The sequence below is a fragment of the Falco biarmicus genome, chromosome 6, assembly GCF_023638135.1.
Source record: "Falco biarmicus isolate bFalBia1 chromosome 6, bFalBia1.pri, whole genome shotgun sequence".
NCBI classification, from domain to species: domain Eukaryota; kingdom Metazoa; phylum Chordata; class Aves; order Falconiformes; family Falconidae; genus Falco; species Falco biarmicus.
The window spans coordinates 56,907,565-56,935,028 of record NC_079293.1 but is presented as its reverse complement, the minus strand read 5'-3'; the positions used below and the strand labels follow the sequence as shown (position 1 = coordinate 56,935,028).

The following is a 27,464-nucleotide window of genomic DNA, read 5'->3' as shown; positions in this document are numbered from 1 at the left end:
TAAAGTAAGATAAGGTCATACCAGGTCTAGAAATCTTAAAACCTACACTTACTGGCACTTCCCCCACACATTTCTTTTCACTGTACCTGTCCTTCCTCCTTACTTCTCCCTGCCTTGATTTTTTTACACAGTATTTCAGGCAGCTTAAGATTAAATAATTTGAATGACAGAGTTGAAAGGTAAAGCACTCCAGTTTACCACTACTTTTTTTTCTCTATAGCAACAAAGGATGAATGAAAAGGGAATAAATGACACAGTAGTCCTTTCATACCCCCTTCTTCTTCCAAGAGCATTCTTTTTTATTCCCCTCACTTTCAATTCAATCCATTCACAAAGGATTAGCATAACACATCTTTTTATGCTTGTAAGGGTTACAGCTGTAATCGCTTCACCTCATCACTTCACTTAGAAATCCTGTCTCCAGAGGAGTAATTTGATTACTCACGATAATCCAACTTTTGCCTAACCAAATAGAAATTCATTATAATGCTGTGCTGGTGCATCAGTTTACTATGAGTGGATGGGAAAACAAAACCCAGCAACATGAATAGTTGCTGTGAAAGGAGGAAAGCAATTGTCACTTAACAAAAGGCTACCAACAAAAGATAGGCCGACTAGCAGAATTTCTTGGTCCCACGGGCAGGGTAGCCTCCGAACTAGTAATGACCCCTAGCTTTTAAAAGTCTTGGGTTTCAAATGGGCATGGAAAGTCTATACATTGATGAGAGCCTCCAATTGCTTCTGCCTGATTAATCTTTGGCAGGTATGGGGCAAGTGTGTGTAAAACCCTGAGACAGAGCTTTTGCACAGGCTGAGGAATCAACTCTCTATTCTGTTGGTGGAAGATACCTGTATATGCACACACGCTCGTCCTTAGAATGGCTTTGTCTTGCTCTCTGCTTCTGAAATTCAAAACCACACATGAAGCAATCGGAGTGCATACTGCTTTGGAGTAAAACTAGCAGCATCCTTAGCAATTCACAGTGGATAAGGGTAAAAGAAAAAAAAAAAAAAAAGAAAAGAGGACAACTGACATCTCCAAATGACTTCCAGTTGTCCATATGCCCACAAGCATAAACCTAAGAACAGCTCATGCTGATTGTGGCACAGAAGGACAGCACTTGGGGCAGAAGCACAGATGCCAGATCATGCCTTCTAAATAGAAGTAGAGCATTTTATTTTGTTTTATTTTATATTTTTTCTGTGGAGTGATTTAAGATGCCCAGATATAATGGGATAAGTTCTCAAACGCAGCATTTGTTATGCTAAAGGTTTAGGATCATTAGGATCCAGCTGACAAATCTTTAGCTGTTAGACTGGCTTAGGTCTGTTTTCAGCTTTCAGAGTCCATAACTATCTTCTTGATTTTTATTTTTACAGATTCCTAAGGATTTCAGCACAACATATGGGCAGCATTAAAGGCATTAAGGATTTATAAATTTGTATCATCGTTATAAAAACACACAAAGTCTGAAATATATTTGGGGTTAAAAGCAAAAAATATACTGTTTGTGGTCAAATTAAATATTGATGCATTCATGTCTGCATTAAGAAGAAAAAGAGAAAACATCCTGTTTACAGTAGCCGTATAAGAAAACATTCCAGACTTACTCATAAAGAAAGTAGTTCACTGCATTTACTTTAATCTGATTTCTTTTTAATCTGGAATTTCTTTTTACTTAAAGTCTCTGCTCTTTTACATTCTTCTAGGCACTTAACCTTTATTGTGATGTGTGTGTACTTTACAGTGACTGGAAATCAATAATAATTCTGATACCTAGTCCTTTTTGTCTTGAAAAACTTAGAATATCCCTAAGACAGCATCTTCCTTCAACACTACTCATGGGAATTTACTAATAATCACATTTTTAGAGGATAGTAGAGAAATTGAGTATGTGGAATAAAAGCCAGTCTTTAAAATGAAAAAAAGTCCTCAGAACATAGAAAAAAACCATTTGGTTATTCTTTTTTTTGCAAGTTACTCTTTAACAAACATATACACAACTGCAATAACTATGCTTACTCTATACAGATGAAATATCTGCATTTCTTCCCTTTACTCCATAGTTAAAAACCAGCGGAGAGCAATCCTCCAACCAAAATCTCACACTCTGATCCCAATGAGATGCCTGGTTCCAAGACAGAAATCTATAGCTACACAGAGAAATGGGGCAAGATTTGTGAATTGAACACTTGTTCATTTGCCATTGTTTGCTTGCTGAAAGTTAAAATATTAATTTTTGTATGACTGTGCTGCTAAAGAAATGAGCTATGCTGTTTTTAGAAAAGCAGCTCTGATACACTATGCAGACAGCACAGGCACAACTAGCAAAGGCAATGCTGTACATCACAGAGGAACCAAGACCTTTCTCCTTAAAAAAGGTCTCCCACCAGAAAAGTTGGAATACCTCATATTAAACTGGACAGTAATAATAACAAAATGGAAGAGACAGTGGAAAGGCCTCAGCACGAACATGAAAGCACGCATTCATATTTCATATGCCCTACCCCAAACCGGAAACAAGTTCTCAAAGTTTTTTTAACCAAGGTAAAAATTGCGAGACTGTAAATTTCACAAGCTACCCATTATGCTTACAGATGAAGTATTTTTCAGTGTTCATGATGATGATATCTTTTTTTCACTTTGCTGTAAAACCTCTAGTTAGACATTCAATCAGGAGACAAAGATCACATAGTTCTCAAAATTAATGTTATACAAACACCAGCAGGATAGGAAAATGACTGACAGTATTTGTTCTCATAAAAAATGAGAAGCTTATGGTTTAGGGATGTTTCGTATATGTTTCTGTCTCATACACTTATACCGTCGTACAAATTGGTTCCAACTACCTTAACCATGTTCAAACAGGGAGTAGCTATGTTTTGAGAAGGGAGAGAAAAAGATAAAAGACTTACAGTCAGCTTATCCTCCATGAATATATTTCCCCTTTAGCCTAACAAGTGTTAAGATGATTTGTTGCAAATCTTGCATTTCTTCTTATATCATGGCCACGTATGGCAATGACAAAATTTAGCCTGATTAAACACTTCTGTGTTGGGTAGGGCTCAAGGAGCCTCCATACACCACTGAATGGAGTATGCCATACAGCTGATGTGTTTTGCTTTGAAGAGAGGTTGAGCAAAAACCTCAAATGTGGAAGGAGTAATATTTTAAGAAATTTTATCACTTGATAAAAAGCAGCTGTCACTTGGTTTTATAGTTTTGACATACTAGCGAAGTGTCTTGATCAGCATATGGACACATTCTAATTTCCCCAGATCTCAGAACGAGCAATTGTAGCAATCAGGGCTCTATTGCTCTGGCAGCATGACCCCACCTCAGCAGTGACAGGGGCCATATCCTGCGGTCGGGTCCCTGACAGGGGCCCAACTACCTACAACGTGCTGCATATCTGCCCAGTCTGTCCCCTCTACGGGCTGGCTGGCAGCAGGCGAGGCAGCACACACTTGCTGTAGGCTCAGGCAGCAACAGTACCCAGGTGGCTGCTCCTCTTCTCCTCCAAGTTCTAGGCATTAGTTCATATGAAAGTCCATCAGGTTCTTGTCCAACAGCTGGGTCGGCAGTCAGCCGTTATATCCAGAAGTGCCAGATCCTCAGACTGCACTCGAAACACAATGCAGCTGTGCTGTCTCCGAAGAACAAAGGTTCTGCTGAACTTTTCTGATCACAAACAGAAGACGACTCAGGAGGCCTGCCATGAACAACTAAACAGGCTTTCTTTCAGCTGAGCTTCTGAAAGTCAACCCACTGTCCTCCAAGCACTGCAGCACTCCATACCTCCCATCTATTACGCCACACTATGATCTACCCAAGCACTGCAGATCTCCTCCTCCAGCAAACCAAATTGTTTCACCTAATTGTTTGCATTCATCCAAAACGATTCCTTGAATGAGTTACTAAAAATAAAGTATAAAAGATGTCTGCTTCCTAAAATGATCTGGAAAAGTACTTTCAGCTGGTTCTGTTCCAAGGGTATAAAATGAATAAATTTCACCACCACTGCTCAGAAGGGGACGCCCAGGAAGTTATGGCTTCTGTTGCTCAATTCTCATGCACAAATCTATTTCACTTTCCGAGTCCGAGAAAACTCTTCAGTTCAGTATGAATTCAATCCATATGAGTAAAGCTACTTGATTTGGCTAAGTAGCATCATGCTTCAGAGCTTACGCCGAGTAAGCAATATCCTTTTAGACAAAGGCAACCAGATTACCAGCTTTCATGTTTGGACAAGCATATAATGAGATTCAGTTTGCCATCTCTCAGTCCCTAAACTGCCAGCTACTTACAGACAATGAGGGCTTCTAAATTCTGTTCAAAAGCAAAAATAAGAACTTGGTAGATTTACAAATAGGTAGTGACTGCTGCAAATAGCCACCAGCCTTTCCCATTTTAGTGCATGATCTAGGCTGAATCACGCAAGCGGTTGGTAACAGCAATGGCATGCTCCGCAGTACAAGTTACTGATCACAAATCCATTCTAACCCTGATGGTTAATATCTGATGGCTATTTGTGGGGACTTGTGACATATATTCCTCAATAAACACAGTAATCAGAAAAAAAAAATCAACCTTCCTATCTGATATCTATAGCAACATTTTCTGTAAATGTGTGAGTAGAAAATTAAATGCATTCTTACATACAGCAATCATCATCTTTGATCACATCTGAGATACAGAGGACAGAAGCTTCTTCTAGAGGTTTCACAGAGCAGACGAAGCACCCGGTGGCCAAATTTCACAGTCCAGTATCTTAAAAACCTTTACAACCAGAGCAAGGAATGGTACCCCTTTTCCATTAGGTGTACAAAAGGAAGTACTACAAAAGATGAACACATGGATGTAAATTCATGTATAAACATTATGGCTCAGTGATTTCAAACAGAATGGGAACTAGCTGACAACCTTTCCAAATTTTGGAATAATATCAGATACTAAGCCCTTCAGGATTACATCTTTATGAACTAGCAGAAGTGAAAAACACTAAAGAACTATGAAAAAATCTGTTTACATCTGCAGAAAATAATGTCAGCATGTTGAATTACCAGTCCTTATAAAATCTGTTACAAAATTCTAGGGAATGCAGCCCTGTCATTTCAAAACAGGAACGACAGTCTCAATTCAGCAAAATCTGAGAAATTAGAAACAGATCAGGGATTAATTTGAGATTTGCTTCACTACATATTTTCTATTGTAATGGGTCAACAAAACAAGCAGGCAATTCAGACAATCTGGATGGTGTTAGTGCACATAAAAATTAAGGTTCACATTAAAAAATGCCTCTACTTGTGCAAATCAACTGCCTTCCATATGTTGAGGCAATTTGAATGCCAATTACAGTAATTGTAGAATCCTACCCTCTCTCTCATACGGAAAAAGACTCATCCTTTCACTGTTGTTAAAAACATGGATATAATAGCAAAAACTCCTGCAACAGTTCCAGCAAATAGTCAACAATTGTTTCTCCTGTCACTATCTAATGGTCCCAACAATAAGATGTAAAAAAGATGTACCAAAAAATGTATCTTCATATCATCAAATAGTTTGGGTTGGAAGGGACCTTTAAAGGTCAGCTAGTCCAACCCCCCTGCAATGAGCACGGACACCTTCAGTGAGATCAGGTTGCTCAAAGCCTTGTCCAACACATTCTAATTTCCCCAGATCTCAGAACGAGCAATTGTAGCAATCAAGGCTCTATTGCTCTGGCAGCATGACCCCACCTCAGCAGTGACAGGGGCCATATCCTGCGGTCCTTGAATAAACCTTGAATGTTCCCAGGGATGGGGCATCTACCACCTCTCTGGGCAACCTGTGCCAGTATTTACAAAATATATGATTTACATCTTCCATAAGTAGCCCTTTAAAATGGCGAAGTCAGAAATATAATTGCACCAAGGATGGAAAGAGAGTGATTATGACACCTGTTTTCCACTAGTATATCAGGACTTGGTTTTACTGTCCCAGAAAGATGCCCATTTTCACGATACTGTGAGGCACGCTTATAATCTGTTTTGCTACCATATTCACTTATACCAGGGGTCCTCAAACTTTTTAACCAGGGGCCGGCGCGCGGATGCAGTGGCAGGCAGCCATCTGCGGCTGCTTGGTTTCCCCCCCAATCCCCGGCGGGGGGGGCAGGGGGGTCTGTAAATACCGGGGGCCGGATTGAGGACCCTCGGGGGCTGTATCCGGCCCACGGGCTGTAGTTTGAGGACCCCTCACTTATACCATATAGCACCATTCTGACTTTATATGCATGTTATGATGGCATAAGCACCTATTCTTTGCCGGAGCAGAAAATCTTATATAACTGAGGATTTGCCTTAAACTTGCCCATTAACCACCTCATTATGCTACCTCTGAGCTTTTCTCTGCATTTCAACTGCCCATAGAAAACCTGCTTTTGGCAGTATGCTGTCCAACATAAGAACTAGGTCTGGCATAACTGGGCATCCTGTAATCCTGCTTCATTGCTGACAATGTGACAGCAATGTAGGATTGCAGCATTCAAGGTAACATCCTGTAGTTTTATGGCAGCAAGGGCATGAAAGTAGTGTGTTGGAAATGGTTTGGATGCTTGATGTGGAGACCATAAACAGTCCAAGTTTTGTAGCCTTACAAAGAGTGGCAACAACTAATGCACAATAGATGTTTACTTTTATTTGAATCCAGATGTCTCTTATTTCAGACATGCTGCTTTAATGTCCTAAATACTGTATTGGCTTTTGCTGTTCCCTGCATGACTTCGCTATTAACTGTGGCATTTTGGAAAAAGTATGTTGCTGAAGTAGCATTGCTGTTCTCACAAATTTCAGTAGTGTATTGTCAGTGCAGACTACTGCCTCAGGCTATTTTCCACCACAGCAAGGTTAGAGCAGGACCTCTTTTTCCTCTATGCTAATGGTCTGGCCAAACCACTTGGCAGAGGGGCTGAAACAGTCAATAATATGTAGTCTGCTTACATATATATGAATAACCAATACTCAGTCATCAGCAAAGAGCAAGTAACACAAGTCAGCAGATATGGGACCTCTGATTTAATGTTCAGGTTAAACATTCTGGCATCTATATGGTATTGAATGTGGTTACCTTTCCTGTTGACTCAACAAAGTAAATGTTAATCAGAAGCGGCAAAGGATGCAATCTGTTTCATGACCTCTTTGACAGCAAAGCTTTCTGGGAGTCCATCCTGATCGAGAACCTTCATCATGTGAAGCACGGAGAATATTCCCAGTCCTTTTCAGACTGCTGAATTTGCACTAGAGCCTCCACACCCTTCCAAAGGCAATAGTGTTGAAAACCACACACAGGGTTGTAATTCTGTTCCCTATGCTTTGAATTTACCTGGCTACAAAAATCTCTTTAACAGTGTCTGTAACTACCTCCTGCTCTGACAGACAGATGTGCGATAACCACATGATTTTTAGAAAAGTTGTCCCTCCTGCAATGTCTGTCTGCATACCCTTCTGGCCAGGATCTTTCCAGAAATAGAGTGGTTCACACAAACCTTCCCATCAGAGCAGAAAGCAGTTTGTGCTCCTAGACTTCAGAGCCCTTGTCTCCTTACACAGCTGACAAAGCATCAATCTCTGTATTCGAGTGATTTGGCAGCAGTGCCAATCAACCATACTGACTTGCTCTGCAACACATTTGACAGTGTTTGGAAAGTGCTACTATGCTTGGCAATGCTGCTCCTTGTTTCTAGATGACTAGCTGTAGAACTTCACTTAGCATGCTGTCAGAGATGACAAGCAAATGGTTTAATAAACCCTTGTAATGTTCAAGACAATGAGGTGGAACTTCTTTTCATTTAGTTAAAAGCATTTGATTACATACAGAGAAACACAGTGATGCTGATTTTAGGGCCATAAATGGTTTTCATAAAAATCAATAAGCACATTCCTGATTTAGATGTTGCTGAAGTCCTTCTGTGTTCCTTGGGCATCATTCTTTTCTGAGATAAATTCCTGCTTGTCCTTCCTGTCCAGGTAAACCGTGAGCAGCTTTATTGCTCAAAAGCATGCCAAGATGCTGACCCTTCACTTAGAGCAGGTAACTTACCAACATTCATTCTCTAATATTTAAATGGAATCCTCTACCTAAATTCTTACTTTTAAAATTCTTATTCTGTAGGAATTCTTTAAGGTTCTTAAGATTTCAATCTGCTTATAGCATCTGCACAAAATAATCTGTTAATTATCTAGGCCAAAAGACATATCGAACCATTTCAAAATCAAGAAAAGCTAATATTTATTATATCTTTGCCCTCAAAATTTCGTCATTCCAATGGCTGATTTTTTTAAAAACACTGAAACATACCTATCATTACCATTTCCTCTTAAAAACTTACAAATTTTAAAATAGCCAACTTTCAGAACCAAACTGAATTTAATAAGAATATTTGCATGTAATAAACTTATTCATTAAGCCATGTATTTAAAAATAAAGTTCTTTAGTAAAGCAATTAGATTTACTCATTTTATTTACTAGATTTACTCATCCATGAAACTTTTATTTTCAAAAGCAGTCAACTACTCTTTCAAAACATAGTAATAAACCTGAAATCCTGAAGACTTAGGAAAGGGGCTAGAAACTGGAAAATACTTCTGATCAAAATTATCTTCAGATACAGTTAAAAAAAATGATTCAGCTCAGGCCATGTCTTAAACATAAAAAAATACTAGGTAATTCAGAGTTTTTTACTGTTACTCTGAGATACCCCTTATTTCTTAGACATGCCAAGCAACAAGGAGAAAAGGGTACTTCTCTTTGGTGCCTTATAATACAGAATGGGAAACACGTCCTCTGAAAATTGTTGTCCCATGCATATCAATCAGGTAGCTTCACCTAATAAATTATGTTGTTACCTTGAATTCCTTTTTACTCAAATCAAATTTCTGTAATTGAATTCCATGACTTTGTTACTCTCTGCACATATACAGAAATACCCACATTATAGGTTTTGTGTCTGGAAATATGGAGGTGTTCCTCAGCAAACTGCTTTTTTTACAACCATCATCAAATATTCCATCAAAAGATCATTCAATTTTTTACTTACAACCAAAGGTATCACTTATCGGAACTAGCAGATGTGGTTGCTCAGTGAGCTACTGCAATTTCACATACAAAAGAGGAAAATATGCCATGCTAATATCCTGTTGCCACCTTTGGAAAGCTCAGCAAGTCAGTTAACATCTCCTCTCTGTGAGATAAAAGACGTTACGCAAAAGACCACTGAAGTTTAAACATATTAATAGCTTTTTCCTGTGAATGAGTGAAAAGATAGATGTGACTTAGGCAACTCTTGCATTCTTCTCTGAATTTATATTGCCACTTAGGCCTCCAGTGCCTATTATGATGGTATGGCTAAAAGACCTTGTAGGAGCATTGATCCAAACATAAAAACAACATAAGAGAAAGTTTGTTTCATATACATTTAACATCTGACATCTTCCCTTCATTTGTGCATTAATCAGTAGCAGACATATTTGAGCATCCTGCTACAGGAGGTGATTTGACTTTCACAAATTTCCCTAAAGCAGAAACATCATCAGGAACAATTTCAAGGAAATAATTATGGTCTAGACAGATTTACGACTTCTAAAGACCTAATCCAAAGCACATTAATGTCAGTGGAAGGACTTCCATTGACATCAAAGGCCTTTGGATCAATCCCCAACTGCTGTGGGAATGAATTCAGAGCAATAATGATGGTGGACTAAATGCACACTTGCAGTTGAAATGTTACCACCCAGACCTTTTTATTCCTCAAATCAGATTAAAAAGTCATTTTCTGCTATTTCACAATTACTTCCAGATGCGCATCATCTCAAATGGCATTTTCATCCATCTGTATGAACCAAACGTGCACAGAGACACAGAGGTTCTACACTGCCTGAACTAATCATACAAATGAAAACCACAAGGGAAAATAATTTTGGAGGTGATGAAGTTCATGTTTTAAATGCAGAATGAGAAACCTTGGACTTCATTTATTCCTTCCAACTACTCTGGGACAGAGCTGCCAGGCCCACCACTTCTTTATTTACTGCCACAGTAGATTACTTCTAATTAAATTTTCAGTATTTTTCTCTGGTCTCCTAAACAAAACAAAAGAATACATGTAAATCAGCATTAGCCCCAAACTTGGCAGCCTAAAAACTGTCAGAAATGTCAGCTTCATATACTCACTGCTTAATAACAGCTCTGCTGTCCCTTCTGTCCTCTTAAATGTCTATTTACATGCTAAATAATTTGAAGCATCACTCTTCTCTGACCATGTTAATCTAGTTTCATTCCCTCAGCAGTTGATAACATTTTAGACTGTAAAATGAAATGCCAATGTTGTGTGCAAGTGGAAAGCCATTCAGAATTTTACACAGTCAAAGTCGACTCCAAGATGTGACTGATCAGTCACCAACATCGTGTGTTACTCTGAAGTACATGCTATAGAAACTGTGCATCTTTTACACACTCCTGTGTCAATACTTTTCTTGGGCAGGTTACGTTATCATGTATTCACCGTTACATGAGAATGTTATGGATTGGTTGAACTTTGCCTTCCCAAATCACTTTTCAGGAAGTTTGAGAACTTTCTTTAGGAAATTATATGTAACACGTTTTTGTCAAAAACCCACATTTTCTAGCATAATGCCTTCTTCCCATTCCTAATGGAAATCTGACCTATTACCTCAGCCCCTGTACTCTTCTCTGCACTTCAGAAAACGACTTTTTTCTCCTTCTTCAGTTACTATGTGTGGGAAGCCAGATTATTATTGACTGGGTAAAGCTACTACCTAGACTCGAAAAATAATGAGGTAGAGAAAGTTAACTGTTTGTTGTTGGTTGTTTTTTTGTTTTTTTTTTAAATTGATACTGATCACTGGTTACTAAGAGGATCTGAATGGGAAGGGAATTCAGGTTGACAGAGGAAGGCAATATTGGTTAAAAGTATCCAAGGAATAACTGTGACAAGCAGTTATTTTTAACCTGGTTTCCTCAAGAATCAAAGCTTATGTGAACAGACTGTGTATATGTGTGCAACTTTCATACCCTCTCGCCACATTAAATAACTTGGGATGCTCTTGGCCAATTCAGTCCAATCTGCAGAAGGGCAAAGTCACAATGCCATTAAACTATTACAAGCTTTGTGCAACTGGGTGTCCAGATAAAGAAGGAATCCTATTATTACACTAAAACAGGGCCATCAAAGAATCACTCTGACATTCATCCTTCAGCTGCAAGTATGCAGGAACTGTTCAGGAGACTACTTTTTAATATGGTGCTGTTCCAATATTCGCTTCCATGAAGAATTTACTCTGTGTATTTTAATATACTAGACATTAGTAAGCATCTCAGCTTACTCTAAAAACATTTTTTCAAAACGCACCAAAAGCAGCAACATACTTTAGTCATGATTTGGCACGATCTCTTAGATGAGTTCACACTTCAGTGCATTTTGTTACCAAAAGTGCATGAGAAGATTGCACCTGGAGTACACAGACTGGAAAGTATGAGTGCTTCAATTTAAATTTGCTGACTTTCATTACCTTGACACCAATAAACAAACTATTCCATCAGTTCTCAAAAGTAGAAGGCAACCCATGGGAATGATATGTTCAAAACCCCTTAAGCATTAAAATACATTTAAATTATGTTAATAGGGAACTGTCCAAGCAAACAAAAAATTAGTCAGGGAAATAATGCATCTAAGAAAGTTAAGTTATCAAGGTTATGCTTTCAAGGACATGAACTTCTCAAGCACCAAACCATGACATTACTACCATATCTTTTTCTATCTTTACATCTTAGCGGTGTGAATATATGTAGTAGATAACACCAGACCCTTGAATAAGACAAAAATGAGAGAATACCTTTGCTGGTAATACTGAACTTCACTACCAGGGAAATTTCTTCTTGCTTTTACATGCGCCTTTAATGTTGTTACCTCACCCCCTTCCCTGCCAGGTCTTTATGGTTTTTAATGCCTTTTCAACGTGTTCATGACAAGATTCAGTTTGGCCAGCTGTAGGCTGCTTCAGGTCACAGAAGATGACACAGAACTACACACTACTTTTATAACTGAATACATAGTTTAGACAATTCGCTGGATTTTAAAAGGTTATGTTTGCTTTACTGGGATGCATTAGGTAAGGTAAGACAGTCCTCTTTTCCCTTATGAATATATTACAAATGTAACCAGATGTCTCCTAGGTCAAAGCAAACGTACACGCTATGAAAAAACGCCAGCATAACCAGATGAACACATACATAAACCAATATATGCAGTATACTTTTCTTCAAGCACAACAAATTGTGGTATTATTTTTACAATGAAAACATGGGAGAAAATTTCAGTATCAGGTTTTAAAAAATTATTCAGAATACCAGTATAACTCGTTTAAAAGACATGAATGTATCTCTATGACTTTGAAGCGATGATGTCCTATTAAATGCATTCCTTCAGAGCAACAGAAAGCATTTGCTCCTAATGTTGCCTCCCTCCACATTTCCCACCTATCAATTAAAATAAAGTTAGAGAAAATATTTCAGGTTTTAGTTCCAAATTCAAGGAGTATAGCACTGATACATCAGGCAATGCAGTTACTTCAGGAAAGCCCGTCTTTAGCCAGAGTGGTAAAGACAAGATTTATGGCACGGTGGTAAGAAACCGGCTACTCATTTCCCCCTTCCTTCAGACTACAGCCACTGGAGTGAACTTGACTGTTACAGCAGAGGAAGGCATACAAACAATCACCCACGGGACTATTGCTCTTGTGAACATTACTTTGAGATCAATGGACTGAGTATAGTTAAGTAAAAAATTATTTCCTCATAAGCCAGGTGAATTCCTTCCCTGTTTGGTTATTACTATGCAGAAAATTTATGATGAGAGACCACTGCTTTCCACTTCCTCATTCCTGTAATATTTTAAGTAATTTCTGAGCCTTTCAAGACTCTCCCTTGACTCAAATCCTAGCAATACAGGCTTGTGGTACATAAATATTTGTTTATGCAAATATATTTTAATTCAAACATTTAATCTTGCCAGGTAAACATAAGGAAGATAATGCTGATGTACTTTTCACAGAAGACTTAGCTCACGGTTTTAAGTTCCGTTTTTTTATTAGCTTACCTCACTTGACGAAAATGTTAACACATCTTGAGAACTACATTTTATTTTCTGGTTTCTCAAGAAAACGTTTGGTTGCTACTACCTCATTAGAGGCATCAGCTTTTAACTGGAACAAGTTTTAAATTGAAAGAAGCAATTGAAAAAATGGTGCTGATGTGCCACTGCAGTCTTTAAATGCCTGCTTGCTCATATCTAAAGTTGTTTTTACACTGAATATCAACATGCAATTAGAAAGAGACAATGTAAGTAGTGCTGGGCCTCTGCAGAGTACCCTTTCAGCATTTGTAAGCTCCCTTCTTGTTTATGCTGCCAGAGACTATCAAACAACTCTCATGATGACACAATCAAGCAACCAAAATGAATGGCTACAACTACAGTCAAAGCAAGAGATAACAACAAGCAGAACAACTAAGTCCTAATTTCAAGATGAAACAGCATATTTGAGTGAGTGGTATGTGATTAACCTGCTGTATGTAGGGTCAATATGATTTATTCTCACAGCTATGCAGTCAGCCTTAGCCCTGGGCCTTGCTTGCTATCAAAGACACGTGCCTTCCTCAAATCATCCCTCCCCTATGTCTAGCTAACATTCAGAGCTCTTAGGAAAATTAACTGTCATGTCCTTCATTTAAATTATTTCCACTTCTGCTTGGAAATAATTGTTAGGATAACAGACGGTTTAACCAAGTGTGCTTTCTAGTCTCAAGTCCATCTATCCGCCACCTGCAACGCTCCAGCAGCCTAAAACAGAGCTTGAAAATGACAGGGGAACAAAAAAAGCTTTACTTATTTTGTCCAAATTCTAAGTATTGCTAGAACAGTACTCTCTTAGCCAAATATCAAAGAATAAAAGGCAGTAGCCCATTACATTATAAGACAATCAAATGGTTCAAAATAGAGGGATTGTACTGGCTTTGGTTCAGACATTTAATAGAAATGCCACATTTCATCAGAAAAACTACTTTGCATGAAGGGATGAACCTCTTACCTTTTGTAGCTATTCGGACACACTGAGTTTTGGTTTCCTGTTGAGAGCAAAGTAAAGAAACCAGTCAGACCAGATTGCTTTTTCTTGTCCTCCCCGCTCCATAAATTCATCTAGATCTGCTGATCAGCTGGGGCAACCCAACAAGGTGGCTCAGGGCTCTGGGTTTAGCAGAGGTGGAGGCTGTGTGATTTTGCCTTTAAAAAAGCTGGATGAAACCTAGATATTGGTCTGTACTACCCAGGATAACAATGAGGAGAAAAAGTGCAGGACAGCCCAAATGCAGAAAAATTTCAGATTATTCAAATCAAATGGGAAGCATGCCATTAGAATGCAGACAGAGGGTGTACTGGAAGAAAAGGGGAGGACTGCTGCTCCTATTTATGTCATGGCACAGAAATCCTGAGCTAGTTGAGCTCCAACAGCACTGTGCAGCAAAGAAGGTACATTTGCTCAGCACTGTCTCCAAACTTATGTCTTGCTGCATCCTGACAGTCTTGAACAGTCACCTGAAGCACATCAGCAATGCGCTCCCTCATGCTTCTGAGCGTGGAATGAGCACCAAAGCCGCTCAGGTATCCCTTCACACGTGACACACACAGATAAACCTACATAATCTGCCCAGGTAAGACAGTGATTTGACAGTGATGTGCTTCAGAAGGAGTCGCACAAGCAAAGCCAATTTACATGTATTTTACTCCCCCCATCCCCCAAGCTCCTTCAGAAGTTTGGTCAGCAATTGAAAGAAATGAACAGAAAAATGACTTGGTTAGGCACAGTTTGGACATCTTGAACAGACGAGGGTCAGTCATAAATAGTTTTTCTGACCTTTTTGTACAATGTGCAGTCATTTTAAAGGCAAACATATTGAAACAGCATAAGGTTGCATGAGAGGATGCAGCTGCTGTTGTATTAATTAGATCACTCTAAACAATATTAGAATGTAATTAGAAAATATAATAATGACAGTTTCATTTTTAAAATATGCTCCCTCTAGTCCTGCACCCACCAGCACGCCATCCCCAAATACATCCCCTGGGATCTCTCTCCTCCTGAAGATTCCCGAGCAACCTGTAAAATATGTCGATGCTATTTTGTAAACACAGCTTGTAAAGAATGAGCAAAGCTGTGAGTTGAGGCTTCCCATAAGTGTTCCATGAGGACAATTTTTCAAATTAAATGAAAGCTTCACAAAGTTTATCGATATAATCTTACCTAATTAGCATTCTCCCCAGTTACCAGTTTTACTTCTCCACTTTCATATTCAAAATGTCTGTGAGGATCACAAAGTAACCCTCAACCCAACCCTACAGTGTATTTCAGAGCATACTTAACTTTCCCTCGACTATTTTGGTGATCCCACTAGTTTATAGTAAAACACCTGTTTAAATATTCTGCAGCTCAGAGGTTCTCTTACAACCATGAGATCTCTGTTCCAGCAGAATGCAGTGTAGTCCTCCCAAAACTTCCCCCAAAATCCCTCTAGGAACAGAAATTTGATCCAAAGTTTTAAATCATACCAGAAAAAAACACTGTAGGATTAAACTCTCTCACAAACTGAAATCAAGGTAAAGTAAAAAACAATGTGTTCTACCCTCAACTACTTATCTGTCAAAATGTAAAAGCTAAATTAAAGATGTATTTTTCTATTTAATATTTTTATTTTACTTTTCCCTCCCACTTATTTCTTTGGGTATGAAACAAATTTCCTTACAATTTAGTCTGCTGGAAGCCAACAAAAGCAAAAGGAATTATTTGTAGCAGGTGACGGAAATATGAATGAGTGCCTAGCAGTTACATTTATTTTGCTTTGTTTGCTTCATAGCAGTCTTTAGATAAGAACTAAAAAGAGGGAATGGGCCCTTCATCAGAAAAAGCATCCAGTTCTCAAGCAGCTCCAATGCAGTTTCATTAGCTCCTGCTTTGTCCCCATTCAGACTCGATGCATATGCAATTTTCAAAACCATAGGTAGAAGGTGAGATTTTCTTCAAAAGGCTCTAAGGCAAGGCTACCTGTTCGCTAGGATTTGTTTACTCACTGCAGAGACCCAAATGTAAGGAAGGGTAAACAGCTTCTGCTCCTTTCTGATGGCTCTGGTTCATCTCAGCATCTATCAGACTGTCCTTTCTGGTTCCTTTCTGACCTGACTGAACATTTTGTATGGACACTCCTACAGACATAATCCTGCAATTTCCTTCCATTTTCTAAACTAGAAATCAAAATTTTAAATGTTTAAACATCTGAATCATCTGTGTCTACCACGTTTTCCCTCCTCACTGAACATTTCCCCGTCCCTCATTTTTCATTTGGAAGAGGAAGATCCACTCAAGAGCAACAGCACAGGACTTGCAGAGCCACAGTTCTTCCCACCTGGAACCTTCCTCCCTGGTGCTTTTCCCTCTTTCATATGCATACAGAGCCAGCAGCAGTAGTCAGTGATGGAGTTAAAAATGAAACACCAAGGAGGTAATAAAGGTGACCGAGACCCATACTTCTACTACTGCACAGCAGTGGAGCAAGCCTGAGGTCCACCTTTACACAAGGGCTCTGGTAAACACAGCACGGGCCTGGGGTTACTTTTGCTCAAGCAAACTTTTGTTTTTTATTCAACGTTCAGTGTGAGAGTCTCAAAAAGTTTGGGATGTTTTTTTATTAGCCTGCTGAGCAGCCCGCATTCTGTTTATCCTACGGTAATTTAATCTTCTGAAGTGTACAAGTACTGAGAACTGGGGAAAGGACTGTGGATGTTATTTACTGAGGAGGCAGAGTCACAGCACTGAAATTACTTTGCTCAGACAATTACTACGGATGTATTGAACTCTCATCTAGTAGCAGTTACTATGATACAAGGGCGGTGTGAAATGTGAATGGCGTACTGCCATGCTGTCACAGCATGGAAGGCATCACAGCCATGCCATTGCCAACATCCACTACATCCAACCCCGACAGTCCTAATTGTCACCATGGCCACGTCTTTGACTCCTTCCAGGAAAAAGGTGTGGTTGGCACTTACCTTCTCGACGCTGCTCATGGCCTGGAAATAGATGTTGTAGCCTTTCCGAGGAGCCAGTGGCGGGTTCCAGAAACCCTGGTATGTCCTGTTGTCACCCACAGTAAAGGGGGCTGGCTCCGGCAGGTTTCCTGGGGGCAGCTCAGCAGCAAAGTAATACGGTGACCCTCCGCTAAGAGCGGTCTGATAGGTGACAGGGATTTGGTAGCACTCCATGGCACCTGTTTCTCGCTTTGTTCGGTGTGGATGCAGCTCCTCAACAACAATCTGGTAAGCACTAGAGACAAATGAAAACCAGCATAACTTTGAAGTCACCTGCTAGGGTCAAATCTCTAGTCTCTTAAAAATATGAACCCAATTGCAATTCTTAACAAGAAAACAAAGAAAAGAAAAAAAGGAAAAGACAGCAAATGCATGGATGTAGTGAAGAAACAAAGGCTTGAAATACAGCAAAGCTATCTAATTCAGCCACTGGAAAGAAGCAGCACCCATTTTTTTCAGGAAAAACAAACAATACAAACCTATACACAATCTAACTATTATTATTTTTCCCCCCAGGCTTTTTTCTTTTGACAAAACACAGGAATGGATCTGACTTTAAACTACAATAAATTAAACTCTTGGCTAATCGGAAGCATCTGAAGTTAGCGTTTTCCTTGAAATGGTATTAGAGAAAGCTGAGCTTCAAGGCCCAATGTAATGACTGCCTCCAGGCTGTGCTTGAAGCACCAATTTGCAGTTGTCATATCATTAGAGACAGAATGTGCTGACAGGCTTCTCCACCTCTTGACCTTGCTGTGGCTTCTATCTTGGCTCAGAGCTATGCAGATCTAAAGTACAAGTGACATGCTGTAATACAAGCACAGATGGACAGAAATCTGTCCATTCCACTAAAATAGACTGCCTCATTCCTCTACAGTTATCAATGATAGAACATTACAAATTGCTGAAGCAGATGGCATTCGGCCTATTAAAACCCCATCCCAACCTCCCAATACCTCTCTTGAAATGGTCCATGGCTTGGTCACTTTTCAAAATCACCTGCTCAAAATAGAACAGGTAATTATAATTCTTCTTTCTCCTTTAGGGGAACTACCTAACTGCAGGATGCTACCAACTCATTATCAGCTTCCTCTGCTCTGCAGAAGTACAGAACTTACATACTGAGAGCAGGATGCAACTCTTCGGTTTATAAAAAAAAGAGAGTTTTTTAAGTTTTAAGAACTATATGTATGCATATGCATGTATACACACACATGTTTACATGTACACAATTTTTCGTTTATATGCAGATACGTTTCATGACCTTATGAAAGGTTAGCAAAAAAATATGCCTATGCATATAAGCAAGACCTGAAGTTATTCAACTAGACTGGCAGAATTGCCTGTCTTGATTTCATTTTAAAGCTTTCTGAACAGAAAAAGTAAAATTGAATGGAGCTCTTGAAGAGCCATTGCATTGCTGCAGGGACTTCAAAAGGCAAAGACAAAGACAATCCTCCTTCTTTCAGAACTTATGGGGCAGCTTTAAAACATTTTCTCTGCAACTACTACCCAGAAAACACAGTAACTGTATTGGCAGAGATGAAGTACGATACTGGGGAAAAGAAGAAAGGAGAGATGAAAAAATACAAAATTGGTTTCACATTTTTCTTGAGCTGAACAAAAAAGTTAGCATCCCCTTTTCCTAGCACCTAAATACTTGAGGAAAGCCTCTTCCCTTTCAAAGTGTCCAAGAGGAATATACAAAGTCACCTCATTTTTGAAACTCCAGGTAAAAAGAAGAATGTAAACAACAAAAATGATGAGTTAGTTCCAGGGATCTCTGTTTCTCGTAAACCATCTGTGAACTGAGCTTGGTTATAAATCACCTTCTGTGGCAAACTCTGTTTATTAATCATGTCCAGTTAACGTGACCTGCACCAACAAATCACTTCCACAAGACCCCTGTGCACCCAGAATCTTTCTTTATGCTTCACAATTAATGTACTAGCAAAAAACCCTAAAAGCATCGATATTTTACAAACTTGAAAGGATATAAAAATATTTAAAATAATTTTTGTTTATACTGTCCCAAGGGATGAAATTACTATGGGCACTCATTCCCCACCCGCGGTGTGGCCCTGGCCCCAGGCAGGGTTAACCCCACCACTCCTGAGCTGGGCAGCCAACCACAGAGACTGGGTCTCTGCTCCCTCCATCCTGCAGTCTTCTCTCACGAGCTGCCAAAGGACTGTGACCGACACAAGTTCTGCTCTCCAAAGTGCCAGGAAAGCAGGAAGCTTGTCATCCATGACACCCTGCCATCTAAGGAGAAGAAAGCCAGCAGGGAGAGCAGAAGGATAATGCAACGCCTGCAACCATCCTCTAGAACAGCACAATTTGTCACCCAGCTCACAAGCTGAGTCCACCACAGTTATCAAATTAACTCCCCTCTACCCCATGTTATAGAAGAAGAGGTAAATGAGGTATCTATTTTTTAAGGCACATATCTTTTGTAAGGGTCAAGTCTCTCTGAAGACAAAATCAACCAAAAATCAAAGGTTAATAGCATGAGAGTTAAATATTAGGAAAGTCTCTTCTCATAGTATTCTTTAAAAACACAGTAATTTTTGAATGTAATATAAAAGGTAAGGCAAAATTTTAAGCATATCACAATAAAATGTGACAGTTCTGAAAAATTTTCAAATACACTAATTTGCATAAAATGTGCTTTCAAAATAAATGCTTTTTGGGCCCTTACATCTGAAAAGCTACAAAATGTGGCAATAAGAAACAGATACACACATTGTAGCCATCTGCATTTATACAATTACTTTTAGCTAAAGAAAAAATAGCAAATAACAGAAAATCTTTAGTCTCCAACGAGGTTCTATTTCTTATAGACATATATTTATTTATATATAATTTTTCACAAAGTATTTTTTAAAATAAAAGATGTGCCTCCTACCCACTTTGGAAAGGGGATCTGGCAGTATTTTTTGTGCAACATTATAGGCTAACAAGACACGGAGGAAGACAGTCATTTACCTCTGGGCCCTTTGTGATACCATCTGTTTAAACCCATTTACGGAACAACATAGAGGCTCCACAGCAGCACTGTTACTCTATGTACACATAATAGCATTCGGAAAGGACACCCAGCTGTAAGATGTGAACAAAGCAGCAAAAGTTAAATTTGCAACTTGTTAAGCAGGGTGTTCACTGGCTGCAAATGTGGTTTGGTATCAGGCCATAAGTGACAAATTAAAGACTATGTACTCTGCTTATCCTTGCATTTTTACATATTACTAATCCTAGTTTCAATTATCTTATGTTTTCTGCACGTTTTTTATGTAATGGTGGGAATTCAATTACTGAGAGAGCCTTCTTGTGACCAGAGCTGACGGAATTCCTGCAATAGCAATTTTTTTCCAGTCTTCGCATACAACGAAGTAGTAATAAAAGAGAGAAATAAATAGAGAGGAGTGAAAAACCTAGATGACAATATCCCTTCTCCCTGACAACTAAAATAAATTCTAAGCTATTCTGAAGTGTAATACAAATTTCAGAACCTGCTACGTAAGTCATCAGGATCATAAAGGCCAAACAGTTGCCTAAGACAGCCAGGTAAGCAGACAAAGCGTTGAAGATAGCAGGTGAAGAGCTCCTCAGCTAATATTTTGCATGAAGAAATTACTTTTCAGGTCTGAAAATATTTTTTATGTTTTGTTTTGTTTTTTGTTTGGTTGGTTTTTACCTAAGAAACCATCACAGTACCTCCCTATTGACCAAGACAATCATAAACAGCCAAAGGAGGCACGTGCCAACAGATCTGCCTTTTCACCTCTCCCTAAAAATTCAGGCTCCCAGAGAGGTATGGCAGTCATGAACATGTTGTTCATACTTCAGTGCTATTCTGACTAGGCTGCAATACCAGCTAGAGATTTCCTTCTATACATCTCGTGGAGACACAGAGTCCTCTGACAGGTGCCAGCTGGACTGACAGCCCAAGTCACAAACCCAGCTCTTGGAATTCTGACTGACAATGAAGTCTTAGCTGCTCCCTGCCATGTTTCACTTAATTATCCTTGTTGCAAACCAAAACCAACCTGATTTTGCATATGGCAGTATAAGAAAAACAATTTAGCAGTCAAATAAAATAAATTTTATCATTAAAAAGTTGTCTATGCCGATTCTGACATATGCTCTCTCTAATCCTCATCTGCAGTAGGATTTCAAAAACAAGACTGTTTTGCTGGTGCTCAGTTAGGATCCTTCAGAAAAACTACAGTAACAAATCACATCTCCCAGTGAATCACTGAAGCACCGTCGATTCTACTGACTGGGATCTCAGCCATGAGGTTGATGGTGACACGGTATGCGCTTCACAGTGAGCCCGAGCCATCCAGCCCTGTCTTCCTCTGCATTTCTAGTTTGCAATTTGGTTTAAAACTCCAGGAGGCCATAAAGAATGCTAGAGATTATACAATAACACTTGACAGGGAAGATATGATTAGAATCATGTTTAAATTGTGATGACTATGGCATCCAGTGTCTTAAAGAAATGATTGACAGCCACATGTAGATTATACTTGAGTTAAGGAACACCTGTTTCCTGGGGGTGTGCGCTGATGGAGAGGCTGATCATAGTAAAATTCTGTTTGTAAAAGCAAAAGAGTATCAGACTAAGTTGTCTTCTTTGTTTGTGTTTTGTTTGTTTTTAAATCATGGATCTACTGCTATTAATTAAAATTATTTTTTTGACCATCGACAGCTCCAGGGATTAGAGGACTGGGTGCAAACAGACTTTTTCAAAAAGAAAATTGTATTCTTCAGTGTCAGGCTAAGGGACAGCATTTGAACATCTGTTCTACTCAATCACAGCTGCAGGCATGGTGATGCATTTTTTCCCACCTACATTGTAACATTCATTACGGCAGCAAGCCAGCTTGCAGCGGAAACACAACTGCAGCATGGAAGGAGTGAAGCTTCACTAAAACACATCATAACGTTTAGCGGAATGCATTCATTCAATTCAGAATTTCAGTGTGCTACATTTATCTCTCCTATTAAGAAGCTGCTGAAAAATACCTGACTGCAATACACATAACTTTGGGAAAGGGAACAGGACCCTGTCTTCTGCATTCCCCTGGAGAATGCTCCTCACTCCCATTAAAGAATAAAACACCTGGTTCGTTTTAAGAATAAAACCCAGCTTTCCGGTTATGGTGAAGGACTTATTTCCTTGGCCTCTAGATGTTAGAAATTTAATGAAATCTCTTAGGTTTTAGAAATCAATTAAAGTGGAGTGGGAAGGTGGGAGACAGGAAGCCAGACATACACTTTTTTGAGAACATACTGAAACAATAGTTACTAATACTTTATCAAACTGTCCCTATCAAACTGTCTATTAACATTTAGTACATACATCCTTTTTGCCACCTTCATAGGCCACAGTGGCAAGCTCATGCCATAGAACTGAGGATGCTGTAAGGAAAACTGAGAGAATAAATGTGAGGGGTGCGGTGCAGATCTACTCCACAGCAAGTTACTCATTTGCCAGTACAGTGCAGAGGAACAAGAGCTCCCTGAGCTAGCTACCAGTAATCCTCTAGCCACATCCCATCACACTACCAGTTCACGGAAGAGAACCCCCAGGAGAGAATCCCAGCATGTGAGACTGACCCCCGTCAGGGTCAGTGGCAGGACCCTGCTGCTGTCTACATGGATGTAGCTGCCCTGTGACAGCTGCTGTAAAGCAGATGTGCACCACTGTCAGCAGATCCCAGTGGTGTCTGGCAGGCGTGCTCTGGGCCAGCCTACGCGTCAGCCTCCTTGGGGGACCAAGCACAAACTGAAAGGATTTGGCATGGATTAGATGAGAGATGGGTATCACATTTCTCCAACATGGAGCTTTGAGCATGGCCAGCAGCAGGATGCCTGGAAGGCTTTAAAAGCACCTGCAAAGGTGTATAGTGAGGTTAAGCACCTGAATAACTTGGGAGCATTTTCAGATCACAGGTCTGGCTTCTACTGTATTAATTCAACAAACCCCCTATTTTAGGAATCCATGTCTTGTACTAAATGTAGTCCTGTACATTTTACCACTCTTCACACCCCAAAAAATCCAAAATTTTCTCCAGGGCAATCATTCAGAAACTAATGATATATGGGGGTACAATTTTATTTGTGAATATAAACCATTAATATCTCCTATAAAGGGGACAAATCTGGATTCTATGACGGAAGATAAATAAATAATTAGATCATATCAATCATAAGGGTAACTATGTGATAAGCATATATAAATGCTTATAGGTACGTGACTCATCCCCACAACATCCATGTCAAACATACATTCCTCTTAATGGAAACAGGCTTAAATAATAGTTATTTTTTCTCTACTTTTTGGGCTCGGGTATATTACTTGACATCAGCTGAGCCACTGTAACTGACCTAATGTAGCACAGAATGAAATGCATTAGCTCGTATTTCTCTAAAATATCACAAGGCTAAGTGCATGAAAACGTTCTGATGCTCAGCAGCTAATTAACCACCAACTAGTCAACCCTGTCCCTGAATATTGCTGATGCAGCCACATCATTAAAACACAAATGGAAGAAAATAATATCACAGAATTTTTGCACTAACAAGTGAAGAGCAGGATGTGGACTAATCTTTGCAAACAGAATTAAATTATCTCTTGATGGAGAGCAAAAAGGGAAAGACCCCTTCAAGTTAACATAAATGAAACATTTTAATATGATTATGGGACATGCCAAATAAAATTTAATAGCTTGCTACATGATTTCTAGTAAGAAGCACTCTGAGAGGAAAAAGGTCAAATAGTTTGTATTCATCACTATTATTCTCCCATTTCCTCTGAGCTTCCAATTTTCCAATCATACATATATGCTACAGAATAGCTGATTTGAAGCACTGGAGAGGAAGAGTTATTTTCAAATCCACTTTCTGACAAACAACTCTCAAACTCTTATTTCAAAGACACTATGAGAAAGTAAAATGAAATCATAACGGACAGGAGGTGGTCCTTGGGACCCTAAATCAAACAGGACAGACAGCTGGATGATTCAGGTCATGACTACCATTAAAAAACCACAAAACAAAACCACAATAAAATAAACCAAAGATTATTTTCTTTTTAATTACAGATCTATTGGCAAGCTCAGTCTAGCTAAGAGAAACAGTAGCAATGTCAAATGAATATCGCTTGCAAATTAACAGCTCTATGAGCTGCGAGATGGCATATAATCAACTCTAAAACATCTTCTTGATTTTTTTGTTAATTTTGGGTTTTGGGTTTTTGTTGTTTTGTTTTTTACCTGATAGGTGCACCTTTGGCCTGTGCCGGTCTCAAGAGTACAGTTATTGTAGTAGCAGTTTCATTGAGAGATGCATCAACTCCTTCGTAGTCCGGTAAAGTGGGAGCTGATTAATGTTTAGTGAGAAGGAAAAGAACGAGAAACAAATCAGTGAAAACATTCTGAATATTCATGAGATTGTGGCTGCTTGCAGTATAGTACAAACCCACAATCTTCATCAGCTACATGAGTCTGTCTGAATGATTTTCCAGTCAGGCACAATCTTTTACCAGAGCATCAATGGAACTTCAATAGAAATTGGTAACTCCACCCCTAACTGCTCCCCCTCAAATCATGATACCTATCAAGTTAAACAGGTTTATTCAAGAAGGACAGAAATAGAGGGAGGAGGTGACTGCCAAGAAACCCTAAGACTACAAAAACCCATTTTGGCTTTGCTTTTTCGACCTTACAACTATATTCACCATCTTGAAGACCCAACCTCTACTACCTCTATTCTTCCTCCTCTAACAATTTAAGAACCTTCCACATTTCCTTTTAAACATAATGAGAGACCTTGCCAATACTAATGATGGTGCAGGAAAATTGGGTTTGGATAGACATACATCTGTGGGCTAGAACTGGATAGGAGAGTCTATTCCCATGTCCATTCCTCCTTCCATTTCTAAAAATGGATGGCCAAGCTGCTCATTAATCAGTTTCTGAACAACAGTAGTTTTCAGCCCAGGGTATTAAGAAAATACAAAATCTAAGTCAAAACTATATGAAGTTCAGGAACTGATTCACTACTGGACTGGCTGTCAGGCCTTCATGGCAGCAATGTTTGTTGTGGGTTGGATGCCTGGTGGTGGCGATTGCTTCAACCACCCCACTTCAGTCTGCTGCCACAAACCTGTCACAGTCCTCACTGGCAATACTGTTGCTGACTTCAACTCTAGTGCAAGGAAAGAAAAAGGATTTTCTGTGATTCAGAAAATAGTAATTCCTGTTAATTACTAATCTTTAAGCTTGAAAACTATCTGTGTGGGATTTTTTTATATGTGGCTGTACCTTTATAAAATCATTAATGACGCCTGTATATTTCAAAATGTACTTTCACAATAAAGATGTTTCCTAGCAGGATGTCAATCATTTAAGTGGCAATAATTTTACAAGAATATATCAATTGAAGGACACTGTAAGATTCATCCTAGATCCTAGATGAATGCAAAAATTGCTCTTATTTCTGGAAATATTATTTTATAGAAATAATGTTCATTTAATGTTCATTTATAAATTACTGTTTACACCATATTCCACAGGATTACAGCAACCACTTGTAAGCTTGGTTAAAAGGAATAATTTCACTCCATTAAAATAAAGCTAGCATTTCCTGAAACATAGGCATTGCTTCGTACAAAGTATCAGTTATGCTGAGCAAAACTAGACAACAATTCAGCATAAAGCAAGATGAAAAAAAACCACAGAACACCAGGCGGAATTTCAGACACAAGAGGTGTCACAGCCTGCCTTTAAGCTATCCCAGTATTAACTGTGTTTTGCCAACTAAGAGACCCATACTGTGTATAGAAAGTGTGGTAGACTGGATTCTGGGTGAAATTCCCAGAATTTCTGGGTGGAAAAAGAGGACATATCTGAAGAAGCTTGAACACACTGTAGTCCTAAATAATCCGGACACGTTGAGGTACTTATTTCTCAAAATATTGAAATGTCCGGGGGGTAGACATACTAGCAAGATATTACATAGTTACACCTTTTTTTTCCTCCTGCAAAGAAGTTAGAAGACAAGAATGCAAGTACTACATCACCTTTATCCCTGAAAATTTATGAACTGGAATTTCTAGTGAAAGGACCTTAAATCAACCTGAGTAAAATATTAGACTTAAAAACAACCTCATATTTAGGCAAACAGAATGGGACATGTCGGTTGGGGGTTTTTGGCGGTTTGGTTGGTTTTTTTTGAAGGGGCTGCGGTATGAGCAGTGCTAGTGCTTATGTGCTGGAATGGAATTCAACCAATTGTTCCAGTTAACTATGACTACAGCGTTTCATTTGCTACATAATTCAAAGAGTTTTGCCTTGAATTCATGCATATTTTGATTTATGTGCACATTTTTGAGAATGGGGTGAGGAGAATGTGTGAGTAGGTCTCCATAGAAATGGTAGGTGCATTCCAAATATACTTTTAACTTCCCTTTACAGGACAATTTAAGTTTCATTATGGCAGATAATAAGGAAAATAGCTTGCTTGGTGCTTTTTAAATTTCTAAATGACTGATTTCTTTGATCTCCGCCAAGCTCTGAAGTCGCCATGTCATAAAATCAGCAGCCTCTCTAGATATAGCATCAACTTATCTTCTGCTACCAACTGTATAAGCTACTATCTTATCTTTCAACATTAATACTGAAATTTAAGAAAATAAAAATACTAAAGCATTCCATTTGATGTTACTTTCTTCTAGAGTTTGCAGTGCATTATTAAGACAAATACTGTCAATCTTGGTGCATTGCAGTAAGTGAAGAAAGGCACAAGAAAGCAGACCTATATGAATCTGGCAAAAGAAATTCACACTTGCTCTCAACCACTCCAATTCTGTTATAGCTAAGTGATGTCACCTTGAGTAAGTCAGTTAATTTTCTGCATCTGCCTTTAGTAATCTGCAAAACAAATACAGTACTTAGTGACCTATAGAGTGCTGTAAGGCTTAATTAGTTAAGGTTTATACAGCACTTCAAAACCTTTTGATGAAAGTACAAGATTACACAAAACCAAACAGTTAACAACTACAGGTATGCAATTTCCACCTCATGCAAGGATTTACCCCTGAGTTTATGCTACTGTTTGGCAAATACACTCAAAAGCATTTTCAGTAATAGTTTCACAACATGATAGGATTTTTTTTTTTTTTTGGGGGGGGGGGGGGGTTCTTTCCCATTTCATGATTTTCCAAGTTTTAAAAAAAAAAAATTGAAAAAACATTCCTGCCCT

At 38.9% G+C, this 27,464-nt stretch overlaps 1 protein-coding gene across 6 annotated transcripts in view; it reads right to left on the bottom strand.

Annotated features, from left to right (window-relative positions):
- The window catches only part of PTPRK (protein tyrosine phosphatase receptor type K), a 412,154-nt gene that overhangs the window by 54,057 nt on the left and 330,633 nt on the right, over window positions 1-27,464 (bottom strand). For all 6 annotated transcript variants that reach the window (XM_056343552.1, XM_056343554.1, XM_056343553.1 and 3 more), the window contains exons 11-13: window positions 24,476-24,581; window positions 17,154-17,427; window positions 14,143-14,179 (exon numbers count right to left, since the gene is read on the bottom strand). In XM_056343552.1, the coding sequence (XP_056199527.1) occupies window positions 14,143-14,179; window positions 17,154-17,427; window positions 24,476-24,581 (417 nt within the window). The remainder of the gene's footprint in view (window positions 1-14,142; window positions 14,180-17,153; window positions 17,428-24,475; window positions 24,582-27,464) is intronic.